This window comes from Arvicanthis niloticus, chromosome 3 (genome assembly GCF_011762505.2).
Source record: "Arvicanthis niloticus isolate mArvNil1 chromosome 3, mArvNil1.pat.X, whole genome shotgun sequence".
NCBI classification, from domain to species: domain Eukaryota; kingdom Metazoa; phylum Chordata; class Mammalia; order Rodentia; family Muridae; genus Arvicanthis; species Arvicanthis niloticus.
The window spans coordinates 84,580,432-84,601,163 of NC_047660.1; the positions used below are offsets into that span (position 1 = coordinate 84,580,432).

General features: G+C 40.9%; 1 protein-coding gene across 3 annotated transcripts; it reads left to right on the forward strand.

Annotated features, from left to right (window-relative positions):
- Positions 1-200: 200 nt before the first annotated feature.
- Ncoa4 (nuclear receptor coactivator 4) lies at positions 201-20,691 on the forward strand. Of its 3 annotated transcripts, none has more exons than XM_034497316.2 (10): positions 201-340; positions 11,976-12,130; positions 13,572-13,712; positions 13,881-13,969; positions 14,165-14,273; positions 14,727-14,816; positions 15,830-15,973; positions 17,395-18,408; positions 18,682-18,822; positions 19,245-20,691. In XM_034497316.2, the coding sequence occupies exons 2-10, from the start codon at positions 11,990-11,992 to the stop codon at positions 19,248-19,250; spliced, it is 1,875 nt and encodes a 624-aa protein (XP_034353207.1). In that variant the 5' UTR covers positions 201-340; positions 11,976-11,989; the 3' UTR covers positions 19,251-20,691. The 3 variants fall into 3 exon arrangements, with proteins under 3 accessions (XP_034353207.1, XP_034353208.1, XP_076787552.1); XM_034497317.2 differs by having other exon boundaries at positions 15,833-15,973; XM_076931437.1 differs by lacking the exon at positions 201-340 and adding an exon at positions 6,059-6,193.
- Positions 20,692-20,732: the final 41 nt, after the last annotated feature.

A 20,732-nucleotide genomic window follows, 5' to 3' on the forward strand; every position in this document is an offset into this window, starting at 1 on the left:
TTAAATAAAATCTACCTTCTGAGAGCATTTAGTGTGAGAGACTCATCTTGCATATTTCTCTAGAGCATCTTCAAAATATTTAATTGACTTACTGATAGGCATGAAAACGATCCACATTAAGGGCAGGGAGAATTATTAGCGCCTCCACGTTGAGCCCTAAATAGGTTTTGCGCAGGCGCGGAAGGAAATCTCGCGAAACTGTCAGAACACTAACGAGAGGCGTGGTAGAGAGGCCATAGTATCGCGAGAACTCTGTCTTCAGGGTCCCGATCCTTCTGTGAGTAGGTGTCTGGGTCGGTCCAAGGTCCGCTCGGGTCACCGGAAGAAGCGCTGCCAGCTGGTAAGGACGAGAGAGCCCTGCGGGCGAGCTTCCTCTTTTGCCCTTCGCCCCTCTTCGCTCCGGCCCGTGGCCTGTCCTACCCTCAGTTCTTCCCGACTCTCGGGGTCCCGGGCCACCACCCCACCTGCCTGCTCACGGGCTCCAATCGCCTTTCCCTTCCCCAGGTCACGTCTGCCGTGAACTCCTTTCCAGTCCCCTTGTCGTGCCAGGCCAGAACTCCTCTCCCTCCCCTCGTCCCGAGGCTGCCGCCTTTTCCTTCATGCCCAAGCGCTGGGCCTGTCTCCTCTCCTCTGCCCTGTCGACATGCACCGTTCCTGGTCCCCGATTGCAGCCTGGATGCTTCTCTTCATCCCTTTCCTTACATTGCCCTGACTGTCCTCTGGGTTTTCAGTGGTGACAGCCTTGTTTCTCTGTCCCTTGTCTGGGTCTCTGGTCCCAGTGGGCCTGTTCTCCATTACTGACCCAGTGCATATTTGCCCCTATTCCTAATGGTTTGGCAAGGTGGAATGTTTTTTTTTGGAGGCCGACTATGTCCTGACCGTGTTACTTAACGTTCCGTTTCCTTCTCCCATCAGTCCCCGAAAATCGTTTGATTCCTCCCCTCTGCTGATGAGAAGACAGAGCTTGCAGGATCATTGATTCATTGCTCGGGCGTACATTTATAAAATCTATCCACAGAGTATTGAGGGTCTAGTAATGTAAAGAAATGGACATGCTCCTGGCTCTGATGTAACTTAACCCTTGTGGTGGGACCAGTACAGTCCTAAGTGCTATAGGCTGGAACTTGGGAGGATGGCTCAAGAATGACAAGTCAGGGGCTGGAGTTATCTGACCCTCAGTGCACACAGCTCTCCTGCTAGTGTTGTTGAGTAGGTAAGGCTTGGTTGGCCCCCTGGCGTCCTTTGGGAAGGACTTGGCTTTTCACTCACTTGGTAATTTGGAATATGGTCATAGGGCTTTTGAGTTACTTCGCTGGGTGTGTCTGGAACAGGTAAATCTTTTGGTTCTCCGTTAGGACCCCATTGTAACATTTCGTACATCAGAACCTCGGAAAGGATTTTACCCTGTGTGACAAACAGAAGGAGATTAATTTGTACTGCTCAAGCCACTTGATTTGCTCTGTGAATTTTTTTTGTTTGTTTGTTTAAAAGAGTGTCAGATACCCTTACAAGCCATTGTGAGCCACCTAATGTGGGTCCTAAGAACTGACCTCTGACCCTTTGCTAGCCACTGGGCCATCTCTCCAGCCTGGTTTGTTTAGTTTGCTTGTTTGAGACAGGCTGCAGGAATCCTGGTGGCTTTGCTGGGTTTACATACGTGCATGCCACCACACCCAGGTGATTTGCTGTTTGGAAGATTTACTAGCCTTAAGAACTGTTCTGATAAGTGAGATAATATGTAGCTTCTGGCACTGCTACCAGTCCTTGCATTTAGTTCTTTTTTTTTTTTTTTTTTTTTTTTACCTCCTCCCTTGGGTCTTTGTCTTTGAGTCTTTCAGAAAATAACTTAGACATTTAAAGTTTCCTGATTGAAGTTTGAAGATGACTTAAATCTCTGTCTCTACAGTTACATTATTCTTTTGAGGAAATATTTTCAAAAGTGGAAAATCATCAATCAGAACTACAGATGAACTAAGATGCTTCTCAAAGCATCTTGTATCTAGTTTTAGAAGTGTGTAGGACTTAACTCCCGGGGCCAGTTTATCAAACCAGCGCAGATTGCTGTGTCTCAGGGATCTGTGTATGGGTCTTATAAAACCCTGGGGATTCTGGCACACACCCCTTCTGTACTTGAGAATCTCTCAGCTGGCTTTCTGATGCTTGCCCATACAGTGTTAACACACCGGTCAGTACTTACAGCACCCACTGGGCCTGTTAAGTACCCTTTCTTTACCTGTGCCTCTTATTTCAGAAATCTGTTGTTGTCTATGAACCAGTGGCACAAAATTTCTGCTAAATGGCAGATTCACCATTGTATCCTCAGGGACAACGACACTGTGCCTTTCTGTTCAAGACCTTAAATACTTGAATGACTACATAAACCTTAAATGGCCCCTTCAAAATACATGGTGCAGCTGAGGGGTTTAGACTTACGCTAGATCTTAGCCAAAAGGCTAAGAGGCTACCAGACTCAGACTTTTTGGCTTGGAAGCTTGTGACAGTCGGTATCCTATTTAACCCTGTCAAACCTATAATAGCTGCTAAGTTGAGCACTTTTGCTTTGGGTGTGTCACCAGTAGTACTCTGTTGCTATGCTTGTCTCTTAGAGGAGCCATCCTTTGTCCTCAGCTTGCCTTCTGTGGTTGTTAGATCTAATGTTTCAGATGTCACTGTAAGCTTATCGTCTGTATACCCCAGAGCCTAGCATGTCATACATTCTCCCTGAATTAGATAGATTCATAGGCAAGTGAGCTAAGTAATTATTGTGTAGGTACTCTATTTTTGGCTCCATGAACGACTCATCAGGTGCTCATGACCATCTTCCTCCAGGTTGGCTTTGCTTGGCTTGATTGTGCGGTAGAATCAACATGTTTTTTGGGGACTAGCCCTACAGACTGAGCAGTTTTGGTTTAGTGTGAGTAAGTTAAATGGGCTTTGCTTGTTTGTCAGTAAGTAAAGCACAGTCTTTTAATACGTGGACAATTACAGCTTCCAAAATAATTTGTCAGGTATGTTTTGAGTTTTAGCTATAATGCTAGTCCCTTAGGCTTTAGAGAGGAATTTCTGTGGTACTTACTGCAAAATCTGAGGGGGGAAAATGTTGAGTTGGCTGTAAATACAGTGCACATTTTAACCAACAAGCCCATTGTTATTTTGAGTTTGTGGAACTAAGATTTTTGGGTCTGGCAGTTTTAAAAACTGCCTTTCTCAGCACTCACTCTGGACTATTTCTGTGGAGACACCCTCACTAGTTCTGTTTTGTTTGAAAACAAGGAATTAAGTTAATCTGGGTGTTGTTGCCAGGGTTCTGGGAGTCCAGAAGGTATACATACCAAGAGGCAAATTACTGAATTCAAGACCAGCTTGAACTACATAAAACTGTCAGAAACTAAGGGCTAGAGTATAGCTTAGTTACAGTGTTGTCTAGCATATACAGAATTCAGCATTGTACCCCCAATATTGGGAGAAAAATATGTTAGAAACATTGTCCTCTTCTAAATTATTTTCCTAAGTTAATACTACAGGCATTAATGGGACAACATCAAGTTGATTATGTTTATAACACAAAGATGATTTATTGCAGCTGCTCTGAATTTGATCATTAACACATTCATCCATTAATGAAAGATGTATTAAACCACTGGTTAGTTCAAGACCAGGCATTGGTACAAGTGCTATGGGTACCTTTCTTATTTAGGCCAACTCTGTTGCACATACAGCATGTGGAAAGGATTGTTAGTGCCAAGGTACAGATGATACCAAGCTATGTGTACAGTGCTGTGTGTTCAAAGCTGGGAGAGCCCTCAGGGTAAGAAAGCAGGCCTAACAAGAGAGGCATGTATTAAAGCATAGATTCTCAACCTGTGAGTCTCAACCCCCTTTGAGAAGTCAATGACCCTTTTGTAAGGGTCACTTTAGAGCATCAGAAAACAAATTATTTATATCATGATTCCTAACAGTAGCAAAATTACAGTTAAGAAATAGCAACAGAAATAATTTTATGGTAGGAGGTCACCACAACATGAAGGAACTATATTCAGGGATGGCAGCATCAGAGAGGTTGAGAACCTTTGTGTTAGAGGGTTCCTACTGAGAAACCTATATAGATGACAGTAGGCACAAGAGGGCAGCATGACAGTTCTATTTGCTGGTAATATTGAAGAATGGTGTGTTTGACCAGGAAAGGCTTTCTGTTGCTTGTGACTTGCAAAGCAGATGGCTAGAAGGAACTAACATAGCATGTTGGCAGAAAGAACTTGGAGAACCAAGCTGGACAAGACAGAAAGGGTGGAAAGAGGGACTTCTTAGTTTACTTAAATGGAAACATCAAGAATCACAGCAGTCCCACACACAGACGAGCTGTGCTCCTTTTCCTTTGGACAGGGTCTTGGTGTATATAGGCTTGCTTTCAATTCATTATTAGCCCAGGATGGCAAAGGTGATTCTCCTTCTGTAGCCTGCTGGGATTACCTTGCTTAATTAACATCAGATATACTTTATTTAATAGACTAAGAACCAGCCACTGTCATGAAGTACAGAGAACTGTACGTTTTTCATTCATCTAGTCTTTGTATCTTCACCAAATGTGCTGTCCAAACAGGATATCTGGAACTAGCTGTTTTCTGTCTTTCTTTTGTAATGAATGTTTGAATTGGGATCTCAAACTGCGCTTCAGGATAAAGGAGCTGATGCTGTGTCTGGGATGTTTGAGTCTTCTCTCAAATGGTTTTGCTTTACTCTTAATGTCCACACAGTCACTTTATATGCATATAGTCACTTTATAAGCATAGAAAATAAGTGTCTGATGTAGCTCATACTAGTAATTGTAACTACCCCCAGTGTCCTAAGTCAGCTCACATGCCCTTCCCTCCACTCTGTAAGGCTGGATCCTGGCCACACCTCAGGATAGAATGTTCTAACTAGTTTGAGTGAAGCCAAGTTAATGAGTTTATTAAGTAGAGATAAGAGATGTCCAGCCTTCTGTTCTGGCAGTAGACATCAAAGGCATAGGTAAAGAAAGGCTGCTTTAGAGTTTTGCACGTACATGTCTTTACCGTGATTTATGCTGCATTGTTCAAAAGTGATTTACAGCGAAGTTTAAAGATTAAGCAAGGTTTAAAAGTTGAGTAAAGTTCAAACATTTAAAAAAAATAAAAGCTGGTTTAAAGAATTAGTGTTTGTAAATGACAGTGTGGTGGTTCTATGAGGTGTGTTGTTGGGGGCTAGGGATGAGAAGAGTTAATACAGTTCTACTCCAGGTCAGGACGTGCTAGCCTCAAACAAGCATAGGGCTTTTGTTAATTTGTATTCTTTGAAGTGTGTCAGGAGTCCCGGACCAACCTTGAGTTCTTCTGTGGCTGTGCTTGCCTTTAACTCTTGATCCGATTTCCTCTTAACTGTTTAGATTCCAGGTTTGAGCACCACCGCTTTGGCAGTTGGTTGTTTCTGATAATCTTTTCTGAAATGCCTTTAGGAAAACAAACTCCATCTCTGTTGGCAGTTTCTGTTTTATCGTGTATTTGAAGTTTCTTTATTCTCAGCAGACAGGAAATGTAAAGTAGATCCTGGGGTGAGGGGCCTGTTTCTCTTTCTGTGTCCTGGCTCCCCACCCCCCACCCCCCACCCCACCTTTGTATCTGCCAGTCTCTGCTCTCTGGAACCCCTGGCACTGCCGGAGGCCAGCCTTAACAACGCAGCAAGAGTTTTCTGTTTTTTTCCCCTCCCCCCTCCGCTCCCCCATCCTAGGGTTTCACTGTGTAGCTCCAGCAATCTGGAACTAGCGATCTAGACCAGGCTGGTCTTTAAAACTCACAGAGCTTGCCTCTGCCATCCAGCCAGTAAAAGATTTTCTAAGCGCAAAAAATTAGAAATCTCCTAACTAACAAAATCAAAATAGTTCTGGAGAGAACCCCAACCGGAAGCTGGACCGTTATCGCGGTCAGTCTGCGGGCCCCGCTTGTTCTCTGTAGTTAGTGACTTGCTGCTGAGACCTCTGGACCGCGGCTGGGCCCTGGGGAGGGGCTGCTGAAGGCCTAGCGTCCACGGAGGCCCAGGGGTGGGCGGAGTAGCAGGTGTGTTTGTGGAGGGGGAGGGGAAGCGTGACGCTCGCAGGGCGGGGCAGACTGGCCGGTAGGGTATAAAGGCCGTCGAGCGGGTTCACGCAGCAGTTTTCGTCGCGGGGCCAGAGTACCCGGTAAGTGTACAACCTGAGTTAGACTGCGCATGCGTGCGGGAAGCCCTGGGAGACCGATTTCACCAGCCGCTCCTAGAAAGGGCAACGGGAAGTCTAGAAAGCTGTTTGAGTCACTGGTACTCTAGCTTAATTTTACCGTTCGGTTTTTAGTTTTTGAAACAAAAACTTTACTTAGTTTTGTCATTGGGTGGCAGAATTTTGCAGCCGTTTTTTTTTTTTTTTTTTTTTTTTTTTCCAGTTACTGCTTAGGGTTTATGTGCAGGGCCTACCTAGTAGCTACTTGTGTACTTGTGAATGCAAACTAGAGCGCTGTGGAGGGTAAAGAATTTGAACTGGACCTAACTTAAGATCTGTATACTCTTTGAGATAATGTGCTATGATTAAAAATCCCCTTTTCACCAAGAGAAGAAACAGCAAGTGAAGTCAAGTAATGGCTCAAGGTAAAACTGCGAAATACCATTTACTTTTACTAAATTGGTAGCTTTTTCACTCCAAGTTTGTACAAACGGTCTCATGTAGGTTGTCTCTTCAAACATAACTCAGTTGACAGTATTTTAAGATATATTTGTGTGTGTCCTGTTGTTTTCTTATGGCCTCTTGACTTCATTGTCTCACCTGCCAGGAAAATCAGTAAAAAGTGGAGGGCATTTTTTGGAGGCAGAGAGCAAGCTGACACAGAATGAGAGCTGGAGGCTAGCATTAAGAGATTATTTATTCTAGCCAGGGGAAGTGGCACCCCGCTTTTAATTTCAGCACTCCAGAAGCAGAGGCAGGCTTGGTCTACTTGGTGAGTCCCTGCATTAAATTAAAAAAAAAAAAAAAAAAGATAATCTAATTTAAAACCTATATCCAGTCAACAGCTAAAGCCCGGAGTGGTTATGATTACATATACATGCTGGAACCAAAGGTTCTCTTCTTCCATTCTTCCAGCTTGACACTTTTACTTGGTAATAGTTTGATTATTTTGAGCGTATTGTGACAGTGCTGCCTGTTTTTGTAGTTGCAGTTCAAGGGAGATGGTTCTGGAACACAGCTTATAATTTGTCAAGGACTATAAAATGTATTGAGACTTTTTGTGGAAATTAATACTAAAATCTTGAAAACATTAATCTGAAACTCTGATTTTGGCAAACATAATTCATGGGTTATAGTACCCTTGAGAACCCTTGTTCTAAATCCAACGCTCACCCCTTGTGGTTGTGACTCTTTAAAAGGGCCATTTAGGGCTGGAGAGCTGGTTCAGCATATGAGAGCACTAGGTTGGTTCCCAGCACTCATGTGGTTCAACCACCTGTAACTCCAGTTCCAGGGATCTGTTGCCTTTTGGCCTCTAAGGTAGAAGGTGCACTCATTGTGCATATAGTCTATGCAAACAAAACCTGTGCTGACCTCCAGGCTCATTGTTGTACACACACACACACACACACAATGTATGTATGTATATGTCATTTATACTATGTAGTCCTTTGGCTTCATGTATGAACTGTAGGTCCTGTATTAAAATAGCAAAGGCTTTATTTAATTATATTATTGTTGTTGAGAGTTGAACTCAGGACCTCGAGCATGCTAAACACTTTACTGTGCCCCCAGTAAGCTTTTCCATCTTTCAGTTTGTGGTTAGTGTGAATCATGAGAATTACAGCTTTTTGGAAATCTTATGGTTAAAGCATATGATATGAAGTTATCTTTAGTTTGTGGTTTGTTGCTCAATACTGGCTCAAAGGTCTTTGGACTTAATCACTAGATATGTGTGCTGCATATAGATACTACCCCTTCCAACTTGCTGGCATTTTTGGAGGAGCGGGGGTTGTGATGCTTGAGGATTGGGTATATTTCTTTCACATTTCTCCAGTACTCTAAAACTTGGTACAGAGTTGTGGCACAAGCCTGTAATCCAAGGTGTTGGGAGGCTGAGATAGGATTGGGAATTTTAACAAGATGACTTCCTTTTTGAAAGATAGTGCCCATTTTAAGTTGAAAAAAGTGGGTAACAATATAGTAAAAATCAATTTTATAGCTTCTCATTGCTGATAGGATAAAATCAACTAGGATTTTTTATTTTGTTGAGACAGTCTCATCTTGTAGCCCAGGATGTTTTAGACTTCACTATGTAACTCAGACTGGATTTGAACTCTATGCAGTTTTGCCTTAGCCTCCTGAATGCTGAGATCTGCCATGAGCCACTATTTGTTTTGTCTGTGTCCACTCCTGGGAACATGCTTGTAATTGGATTTTAAGGATTACTGTTAAGGATCTAGTGATACAGTCTGCTCTACTTATATTTGAGTGTTTCTGGCTTATCTAGAATTGTAGGGGGTTTCGCATTGTAAAGCAGAATTTTAATTAAAAATTTCATGGTGTCAGGCATTTTAGCATTCCACACAAGTAAGGACTTAGGATGTTTGACACAGGTGAAGACAGTTGGGAAAATAGTTACATAGGCCATGCATGGCTAACTTGAGGGCAGTGTGGAACAGTCTGTGGTAATGGGTGACACTCAGCATTCTGAACCTTCCAATATTGCTGTGTTGGCAGGGTGTTTTCAAAGACCCTACACTGTGTGCCCAGTACGCTTGAAGCCCACTTACCTTTTTTTTTTCCCCCCCGAGACAGGGTTTCTCTGTGTAGATCTGGCTGCCCTGGAACTTGCTCTGTAGACCAGGCTGGCCTCGAACTCAGAAATCCACCTGCCTCTGCCTCCCAAGTGCTGGGATTAAAGGCGTGCACCACCACCGCCCGGCATTTGAAGCCCACTTATAATATGAGATGGAAACAAATTAATACAGCTGCTGTTTCCAGGATTAGGAAAAATTCCACAGGGCTTTTGACAAATGTGATTGAGGAAGCTCTTTCTTCTGTAGTTCATTGTGGGTAAACATACTGAGGTAACAGAATTAGCAAGTGGGAAGTTAGAAAATTTACCGAACTTTGAGTATTCGGTAGGAACTCAGAAGTTGCTCCATCTGTGAGTCCTTGCTGAAGGGGATAAGAACGCCTGTTGAGCTTTATCTTTCTACTAGTTAGTTAGTTAGTTAGTTTCTTTCTTTTAAAACTATTTCATGTGTATGGGTGTTTTGTCTGCATTTACGACTCTGTACCACTTTCATGGCTGGTGTCTGAGGACCCTCCCAAGACTGTACCTATAGATGGTTGTGAGCCACCCTGTGGATGCTAGAAAACTGTCTCTGGAAGAGCAACCAGTGCATTTAACTGCCTAGCCACCTCTCCAGGCCCCTAGTTTATTTCCAAGGGTGAGAATTCAGTATTGCTTCTGTCCAGCTTTCAGCCTGATGTAAACCCTGTCTTGAGGATTTTGTCAACACCAGTCCAAAATGCTGCTTTGCCTCAAATGGGCAGCTAGCCATTGTGACTCCATTCATTGAGCTGGATGCTGCTACAGAGACCAAAGCAGGCTTCTTTGAAGTCATTGCCTTCAGGACTTTTAGGAAGTTTGTTAAGACAGTCCCCTCCTTGGAGCTATTCTGAAGTCCGATTCTATTAGACAGGTCTCCAAATGTTGGAGAGTTGTAATCATGTCCTCCCAGAGTTGCTTATCTAGGCCAAACAGCCTTCCTGTTTAGACATGTTCCCCTTCCACCCTCCATGGTTTTGAGGCCTCTTTCCCTTTTTCTAAATGTCTCCATAGCATGTTACTCAGAAATAATTTTCAGCCTAATAATCAAAGGACCAAGTAGCCTTGTGACAAATGCATTCAAATAACACATATATTAAAATTTCCCAATATCCAGTACAGTAGTACCAAGTCAGAATTTGCCTTCAACAACCGTCTCCATCTTTTATTTATTTCTTTTAATTAATTCTTTTCTAGCTGTCCTTACCCTTCAATGTAAACAAGTTATTTTTGCTTTATTAGGTTTAAAGCTACATAGAAATAGTTTTGGAATCTGTTTTTGTCACAGATCTATGTTGTTTTTTAACATCTGCCCTTCGAATTTTTAATCCCAGTAATTAAACAAACAAGCTAACAAACAAACCACTCCACACAAGCCTGGTGACCTCTTGGGCTATGACTATGACTGGCTTTACTTACTGTATAGCTGAAGATGGGTAATCAGATGACCTTTAATTTTTAATCTTCCTCTCTCTGTCTTAGGAGTACAAGGGTTCCAGGCATGCACCTCCATGCCTGGGCTCTATAGTGCTAAGGATTGAACCAAGGTCTCCATGCATGCTAGGCATCCTGTGTTTATATCTTAATTCTAAATCTGTCCAAGACAAACTCGGTTGTCTTTCCAATGAACTTTGTATACTTCACTTCACTTTGTGACACTCTTCTTTTTGTTCATCTAATTCTATCACATGCTTCTCCTTCCATTTGTGCTTTTCTCCCACTTCTGTTAGAGAACTCAGGGTACTCACTCACAGGAAATTCTTTTTTAGAAATCTTTTATATCTTAATTACATGGAATTGTTTTGTTAGATATAGCTTACTAGCTATAATATTGTCTGTTAAAAAAGTATTTTTGTGTGTCTGTCCCGTTGTTATGTGGGTACCCATGGTGGCCAGAGAGGGATGTTAGCTCTCCTGGAGTTGTAAGCCGCCTAGGTGGGTGCTGAGGACTGAACTCCGTCCTCTCTGAAACAACACTCTTACCTGCTGAGCACTCTAAGCTCCTGTGATAACATTTTAACTTTTCTGCCTTAGAATCCAACTCTGAGCAGTGTTTAACTAAAGCTCTATCAAATTACTGTCAGCAGATGGTTTTCAAAGTAATCATGGCTCCTCCCATACAGCTTCATCCTAGTCTGCAGATATAAGTGCTTTATGACTTCAAGTGTGCTAGCAAAGACATTTTCATTCTTTTAAAAATATCTTTATAAACTTTACTGTAAGAATACTTGCAAATATCCATAACCAGATTAAAAGTCTGTATTATTTTTAGTGAACAGTTTTGAATAGCAATTCTGAAAGCAATGTAGTTTTACATTGGATTTTATACTTTTACTATCAAATACATTTTTATGTACTTTATCACCATACAGGCAAAAACCCATGACAGAATCAGAACCAGAACAATTAGCTTTATATCTTTTTAATATCTCAAGTCCATTTTTATTGTCATTATTATTTTGCAGTGATAGGGATAAAACCCAGGGAATCATAGGTGTTAAGAGAGTTACTTCTACACTGAGCCACATCTGTAGTCCCGAAACTTATTAATGATTAGTTGTTTTGTTTTAGTTTTGTTGTTTTTTGATACAGGGTCTCAAAACCAGTGCTATGTAGTCCTGCCAGCCATGATCTCCTCCCCCACCTGTGCTGGGATTACACCCTGGAAGTATCAAACATGGCTTAATATTCTTCCGACATTTTCACTAGCATGTGTCCTGCTAATTCAGGGCCACTAGTGTATTTTTCTCAGATATATATGTTCACGTGTAGATTGTCCTTAAATAAAATAATCAGAATTCCCTCCCTCCCTCCCTCCCTCCTTTCTTTTGTTTTTTTGAGATAAGGTTTCTGGAACCTTGGCTGTCCTGGAACTCTCTCTGTAGACCAGGCTGGCCTCAAACTCACTGAGATCTGTCTGCCTCTGCCTCCCAAGTGCTAGGATTAAAGGCGTGCCTCCTCTCCATCTAAACTTTTCTAGCAGAAATAGGTTGGTGAGGAAGGGAGGCAATATGTATTAAGAATACATGTGTTGGAATCACCAAAAGTGTTAGTAATGAGAGCTGATTGGAGAAACCTTTGGGCCATGATTGAAAGATGGCTTGGGGATGTAATTATGGTGCTATTTGGATTTCTTTCTTTCTTTTAAAGGAACAGTGAGCAGAATGAACACATCCCTGGAACAGAGTGGCTGCTACAGTAATAGAGAAACACTTTTGAGGTGCAGTGATGCAAGGAGGGAGCTGGAGCTTGCTATTGGTGGAGTACTCCGGGCTGAACAGCAAATTAAAGATAATTTACGAGAGGTATGCTGTGTGTTTTTCTTGGTCTGGCTGTAGCACAAGGCTGGTTAGAGCACAGCAAAGGCCTTGTCAGTGCCACCCAGAAAGTTTGATCCCATATCCTGAATGGTTTTAGCCCTAATCCTCTGCCTGGTGTGTTGGAGCTTTTGATCTCACAGGGAATAAGTCCTGCTGGAAGAATCTGAGAATCAAATTGTAGGATGCCATTTACACACGGCTTTAATTACTCCTTTCTGTGGTTCTTGTACCTAGTCATACAAAGTAACAGAATAGGCAGCATTCTGCCTAGCTGTGTTTGTTTGTTTGTTTGTTTATTGAGGCAGGGTCTCTCTACATAGTTCTGATTGGAATTCTCAGAGATTTACCTGCCTCTGCTTCCCTGGGTGCTGGACTTAGTTAAAGTAAAGGCATGTGCCATAATGCTCAGGGTAAAACATGTCACTTCATTATGTGCCCACTTAATTTAACTTATTGGTAACATGATTTTAAGTGGTGTAGTCTCTAAATGACTGTCACTTTGCATGTCAGAATGAAATTTATTAGTTCTTATAGCATTCTGCTGGCGAGTGCTTCAAGTTGTATATAACTTAGAAAACAATTTTTTTTCCAAAGGGGAACTTTGATGATATACTTATGTGGGTGCCCATATGATTTATAGATGATTTGGATCTTTCCCTCAATATGTTTGTATATAGATAAAATGTGAATCGCTATATACATTCTTAGGAATGTTAGTTTATAAGTAATCTAAATTATAATACATTAATTAATTACAAACAATAATTAATTATAGTTTATAATTAAACCACTAAAACTATTGGTTGGTCTCCTTGCTTTCTAACTTACTCTAAAGGACTGTTTATTTTGTACATGTGGGAAAAGGACAGACTAGCTAGCATATCCCCCTCACCCCCACCCCCTAACCCCCAACCAGACAGGGTTTCTCTGTGTAGGCCCTGGCTGTCCTGGAACTTGCTCTGTAGACCAGGCTGACCTCTAATTTACAGAGATCAGCCTGCATGTCTCTCTAATACTGGGATTAAAGGTGTGCACCACCAAGTTTATCAATGATAAATTTTGTAAGACTATATTTTAAAGTTACAGGGAAAGCTGAGGGGAATTAGTATCCCTGGCATATCTTTTTCTTTTGATTGCTGATACCCCAGATAAGCCTGATCCTCTCAGGAGGAGGAGTAAAGGAGTTTAGAAGTTAGGTATGCTTTTTGGCTTGGATTTTTTTTTTAACTAGGATTCATAGGACTTCGTGGGATCACTGAAATTATAGGCAAATTTTTGAGTATATGTTGAAAAGGGGAGACCCTTCATAGTGGTCAGTGAATAATAAAGGATTTCTGACCCTCAAAAGTTAAAGAACATGAGCATTTTATGGGAATTGTCATTCTTTGGCTTATAACACTAGTTTATGCTACCATGCATTTCCTAGGTAAAAGCTCAGATTCACAGCTGCATAAGTCGCCACCTGGAATGCCTTCGGAGCCGTGAGGTGTGGCTCAATGAACAGGTGGATCTCATCTATCAGCTTAAAGAGGAGACACTGCAGCAACAAGCCCAGCAGCTATATTGGGTAAGGTGACTGTTTGAGTATGCCTTCTAGATCCTGGTGAATTTTTTTTTCTCTGCCTTGTATTATTATGTCATATAAAAAAGTTCAATCTAAAATGTTTTTTATTAGTTTGAATATTCCTGGTACTTTTAATATCTTTGTGGCTAGATGTTTGCATTTTTCTTGTAGCTAATGGGCCAATTCAATTGTCTTATTCATCAACTGGAGTATACCCAGAACAAAGATCTTGCCAATCAAGTCTCTCTGTGCTTGGAGAGGTAAAGACATTTTACTTGTTTTGACACTGGTCTATACTAGTAGGTATAAAAGCAAGTCATTTGTAGCTCATTGTATGTGTTGGGTTTAACTCAATTTTGTATTCTTGTGTAAAACCATCCTACATTTATATTTAATGTTACATTTGCTGATACTGATATTCCTTGAAAAATACCTACATTTTATCATTTTGGTAGACTGGGAAGTTTGGCCCTCAAGCCTGAAGATTCAACTGTCCTACTCTTTGAAGCAGATACGTCTGCTCTGCGCCAGACCATCACCACATTTGGATCCCTCAAGACCATTGTAAGTAATGTTAATTTCAGCTGTTTCCTAGGGCACTTTTCAAGTCTCTGACCTCATGGACGGTGGCTTGCTAGAGGCGGTGGCCTTTAGAACCTACATCTAGACGGAATTGTCGGCAGTTTGGAGACTCTTGCTGACTCACTGAGAATACTTGGATCTCATCTTCTGTCTTCAAAAATATTTTGACACATTTAAACATACATGTTAAAGATTTGGACAGTCAAATATAGTCTCATGGGTCTTGTTTTAAATCGAGGTACTGCTAAGTATAGGGAAGATATCTTACGATGACGTAGATAATTCAAACCTTATAGGCCATTGGATTTACAGTGAATAGTACGTTAGTGAAAATAGAATGCTTTGTTTAATTATCTTGAAATTTAGGATTATGCTATCACTTTTTTTGGTAGTAAATAACACAGTACAAAGAACACAATTCTCTTCTTCTTATAGCAAATTCCTGAACATTTGATGGCTCATACCAGCTCTTCAAGTATTGGACCTTTCCTAGAGAAAAGAGGGTGTATCCAGGCGCCAGAGCAGGTAAACTGCAGTTTTGTTTCTGGTAACTCAGTCATTACATTATGAATTCTTTTGTGTCTTGATAACTACTTTTTTTATTTGTGAAAATTATTTACTTGATTGCCTCTCTCAAAACATAGAATGTCAAATAGAAATTTAGTTTTATAAATTTTTAAGTTTTATAGATTGAGCCGGGCAGTGGTGGCGCACACCTTTAGTCCCAGCACTTGGGAGGCAGAGGCAGGTGGATTTCTGAGTTTAAGGCCAGCCTGGTCTAGAGAGTGAGTTCCAGGACAGCCCGGGCTATACAGAGAAACCCTGTCTTGAAAAACCCAACAACCCCCGACCCCCCCAAAAAAACAAACAAACAAAAAATAAGCAATTGAATAAAAGATTGAAGACATCCAAGTTGAGAACTCTAGCACTCAGACTGTCTACCTCAATCTGATTTAGTAGTTATATAGTACAAACTGGCTTCAATGTGGAAACCTCCTGCCTTGGCCTCCCAGAGTGCTAGACTGTAGGTGTGCACCACCACACCTGGTCTTGTTTTGTAACTGTGGAAATTGGGACTGGTAGGATGATGGCTCAGGGTTTAGTAAAGGCTTAACCCTGCAGGTTACCTGAGTTCAATCTGTGGAACCTATGTAAAGGGAAGAGACCCAAATCCACAAAGTTGACCTTTGACACATGCCATAGCATGTGTGCCCTCTCACACAATAAATTTTAAAAATTATATTTGTGTTTATGTATAGTGAGATGCACACACCACACTGCATGTGTGGAGGTCAGAGGACCATGTAGATCCAGTGGATTAAACTCAGGTCAATCATGCTTGGTGGCAGGTGCCCTCACCACTAATCCCATCTCACCAGCCCAGTAAGAGAAATTTTTTAAATTGAGTTTGGGGAAGTTTTAAGGTTAGTGGTAACACTAGGTTAGAGTACGGGTTTCTGTTTCTGATAAGTTTTCTCTTGCATTTGATACTGCCTTGTTATGAAACTGTTTCTTTTTCTTTTTTTCATGGCTTCAAGAAGTCAGCATCCAGTGGCACAGCTGTCTCTCTCAGTGAGTGGCTTCTTGTAAGCAAACCTGCGACTGGTCCTCAGGCTCCTTATGTACCCAGTACCAACCCACAGGACTGGCTCATCCCAAAACAGATGTCAGAGAGTAGTCAGGTGTGTGGCTGCCTTTATTATTTCTGAGGTAGATTGGGTTAACAGTAATTTGTGGTTTTTAGCATACATGTTTTAAAATTTTTAATTACAATAGTGAAATTACTTCACTATAGGTAGGAAGTTTAGGAAAAAATCTTGAAACATACAAATTCATAATCCTAAGTGAAATGACGACATCAAGATATTTTTGTTGGGATCTGATGCCCTCTTCTGGTGTGTCTAAAGACAGTGACAATGCACTCACATACATAAAATAAATAAATCAATCTTAAAAGAGTCACTCAAGCTTTGTATACATGGCTAAAAAATCATTAAAAAATATTTTTGTTTACAGCATTTTTCTGTACATGCATATAATTAAAAATCATTTTTGCCAGGTGGTGGTGGCACACACCTTTAATCCCAAGCACTTGGGAGGCAGAGGCAGTTATGAGTTCAGGGCCAGCCTGGTCTGCAGAGCAAGTTCCAATACAGCCAGGGCTACACAGAGAAATTCTATCTTAAAGCAAAACAAAACAATCATTCTGTATTTCATTTTGGCAAGTGTATAATGTTTGATTACATACAATTCAGTTGGCTGAAACTTAAGATTCTATTCCCTAAATATTTAGGAGCTATTAGTTCTTGGGAGTAAATTCCTATAAATTGAATTCCTAGGTTACTATTCTGCCTACCTACCCTTTTGACTTTTTGATACATTGTGCCAGTTTGGCTTTCTAGGAAGTTAGCAGTTGGTTGATAAGTGGAGTATTCACCACTGTCTTACTTTTTTCTATATGCTGCGAAGAGAAACCAGGTCCAAAGCAACTTATAAAAGAAAATATTTAAGTGGATACTTGCTTAAAATGTCAGAGGGTGAGTTCATGAATCATTATGGCAGGAAGTGTGGCAGCAGGCAGCATGGTGCTGGCCTGCAGTTGAGAGTTTACATTATCTGCTAGCTGGAGATACAGAAAAGAGAGACAGAAAAGACACTGGACCTGGCATGGGCTTTTGAAATCTCAAAAGCCCACACCCAGTGATACATCTCCTCCAACACCACAGGTCCTAGTTCTTTCTAAACAGCTTACCACCTGGAAACCAAACATTCAAATATATGATCCTATGTAGCCATTCTCACTCAAACTGCTAACCACCAAACCTCTCCAATAGCGGTAGTTGTTTTCAAGTTTCTTTGATTTTTTCAGAGTATCAATTTTGCTTTTGAAGCAGTTGAGTATTTTTGTTAGACTTTGTGTCTGTCCTATCATACAGCATTATACCAAGAATACTAGTTTCATCTTATAAAATCTAATACAATGCTCCAAATACTTTTAGTTTCAATTTCATACTTTGAAAAGATTACAATTTTCATTGAAAAGTTTTAGTATTTTTATTTTTTCAGGAAATTAAACATGAATTTTGGGTACTTCTTTTTATAGACTTCTGTCAGAAGCCGCAGTTTCTTCAGCGATGCCTTGGGTAATCTGAAGGGCTTAGAAAACTGGCTTCTTAACAGTCATCAACAAGAAATTCCTGGAAAACCAAGTTCCTCAAAATGTAACAGCCATTGTAGCACCAGTTCTTTCTCCACTGAAGTTGAAAAGGCTGAAGATGTGGAGCTCCTCGATCATGATGAGCTGGACCTGTCTGATTGGTTGGTGACTCCTCAGGAACCCTGTGAACTGGAGAAGCCTGTGAACAGCAGCTGTGAAAGCAGCGAGAAGTTTAAACTCTTATTTCAGGTGTTCAGAGAGCCCTACAATGTGAGTGATTGGCTTGTCAAGCCTGACTCCTGTACCAACTGTCAAGGTAACCAGCCAAGAGGTGTGGAGATTGAGAACCTGGGCAATCTGAAATGCCTGAATGACCACTTGGAGGCCAAAAAATTACTGCCGGTCCCCAGCGTAATCACTGAGAGCTGGCTTGTCCAGAACCATCAGGACACGTGTAAAGTAGAGGAAGTATGCAAAGCCAATGAGCCCTGTACCAGTTTTGCAGAGTGTGTGTGTGATGACAACTGTGAGAAGGAAGCGATGTATAAATGGCTTCTGAAGAAGGAAGGAAAGGACAAGAATGGAATGCCCATGGAACCCAAATCTGAGCCTGAGAAACACAAAGAGTCCCTGAGTCTGTGGCTCTGCCCTTCCAGAAATGAGCTAACTGAACAAACTAAGGCATCTAAGGCTATGGCTCCTGCTAGAATTGCTGATTCCTTTCAAGCCATAAGGAATAGTTCCTTGTCAGAGTGGCTTATTGGGCCTCCATGCAAAGGAGCCCCTAAGGAAGTGCCTAGTATGGAGGAGAAAGCTGGCAAAGAAATGCTTAAAAGCCCCATGACCACTTCCTGGTGTCCTTTTAACACTGCTGACTGGGTCTTACCAGGAAAGAAAGTGGGAAATCTCAGCCAGTTCTCCTCTGGGGAAGATAAGTGGCTGCTTCGAAAGAAGGCACAGGTGAGCAGAGACCAAATCTTGCCCATTTCATTACTGCTAAATTTGGGTGAGGTAATAATTTTCTCAAGTCACAATAACTTACAACTAGCTGCATTTTTTGTGAATTTCCCAGGTCCTTAGCATTCATGCTGTAGTAAAGAAAGTCCTACCTGTTTTGTTGCAACAGTTGGTACTTTTGTTCTTAAAAAAATTAATACTTACACTGTTCTTTACCTTTTGATTGGGAGTTTAGTCCCATGCCTCCCAGTAGTCATCTTTTTTATCTTCTTGCAGGAAGTATTTCTTAATTCACCCCTACAAGAAGAACGTAACTTTCGCCCAGACTGTTATGGCCTCCCAGCAGTTTGTGATCTCTTTGCCTGTATGCAGCTTAAAGTTGACAAAGACAAATGGCTGTACAGAACTCCTCTACAGGTAGGTACCTACATCAGTGTTGTTACCATAGTGGCTTATAAATGTTTCTTCTTCTTACCAACTTATGTTAATATTCCTGTTAATTTGTACATGAATAGAAGTCTCTTAAATTTAATGTAATTGTGTTAGCAAAATAAAATGCCTGATATCTGAGTTCAATTCCTAGAACCCATTAAAACTCATTCCACAGAATTATCCTTTGCCCTCCCTACCTACACCATATATAGTACACATGCCCCCATGTGCATCATATAATAAACTAAAAATAACACTTGAACTTTATCATCCTTTTCAATCTTTTAAATGCCCATAATTTTTTTATCCCTTCATGGCTTGTGGTAGCTTAAGACTTGAGTCTATTTCACAGTGGGAAGAATTTTGCTGTCAGCAGTGAACTGAAATTTCTGTGTCTTTCTTTACAGATGTGAAGGAATGGACTACTAGAATTGGGCAACTTTCCTGCAGATTATCACACATCCTTGAGCTGAGTGATCGCAACTTGCCAAACCATTGTGCATTCCAGGCCTGACTAGTCAGCTTAGTTTCTCTCCTGCTTAGTTCTGAACTAGTAAACAGAAATCATAAACGTTGAGTTGAGTCTGTGAAAGAGGCTTGAAGTGAAGGTGATTCATTCTTATGGAAGCAGTAACTTGATCGACTCTCACACTAGAAACCACATCTTGGTACACAGGCCTTTACCAGCTTCTTTAGCAAACACTAGTTTTAAACGTGAAATATTTCTATATCAAGTGTGTTGATGTGTTCAAGTTAGTAAAGTTCTCTAACATTGTCTTTTGGCTGTTTTTCTTGTTACAGGCTTCTAGTGATTTGAAACTTTTTTTTCTGTTCAGTTGATTATATAGACTATTTCACACAAATAGTTAACCTTGCTAACACAGTATATTTTTCCCTACTAAATGTCTATTAGTTACATTGTATTGCAAATTTTGATACTCATTAGATATTGTCATTTCTAACATTTCTCAGTTGAAAGAAATTAAGCTACTACAATTGTTGCCTTTCTTTCTTTCCAAGTCTCCAGTGAGCTCTGACTCTTACTGTTTCAAGACCACTCTTAGGGCAGTCAGAGCCCTTAAAGTCCTAAACCTTGGCTTTAACTAAAGAGCTCTAGGCCAACTAAAGCAGAAACGTAAAATGTGTTAGGAATGTAGTACCTGAACCACACTCATCATCCTAAGGATTTATTGGTGCATCCTGTGTATGGAAGCTGAGCTTGACACCTGGTGCTCTTAACTAGGGATAAAGTCAATGTCCTGTCACTTCAAGCACAGCATCCTGAACCTCCAAAAGTACAGTGCAGTGACATCTTGATTAACAGGCTGTGCTCAACACTTGTGCCTTGGAGTGTTTCATTGAAACTTCACAGAACTGACATCCTTGAGTTATTTATGTCTGCAGGAGAGTAGCAGGACTTATCTTTTATAATTCTCCAGGATAACTTAGCTGCTTTCTATGCTTTCACCTATTAATATTAAGCCTCCAAAATGCCCATGCTAGTACTTTTTGGAAATTTTTTTTTTTTTTTTTTTTTGGAAAATTTTATGGTCCCATAGCGACATTACCATGCAGCTTTACTAAAGCTCCAAATCATAGCTGAAAAGAGCCTCCTATTTTCTTATGTCCCCCACAGGAGCCACTGAGTATTATAAAGCTGGTAGGTAAGAACAACTTAAGGAGCCTTTCCAACATTTTAGGTTGCAGGGAACTTAGTCTCTTTTTTGATGTCTAACACTGTATTCACATTATTAAAACATAAAAATTTTAAGTTAATCACTATTGCTAATGATATATGAAACTTTCTTTTGCATTGTTAAGTTTTATATCTCCATTAAAAGCATAATGGTCACATGACAGTTGTTTGCGTTATCTGTAAAGCTCAGAATGTAACA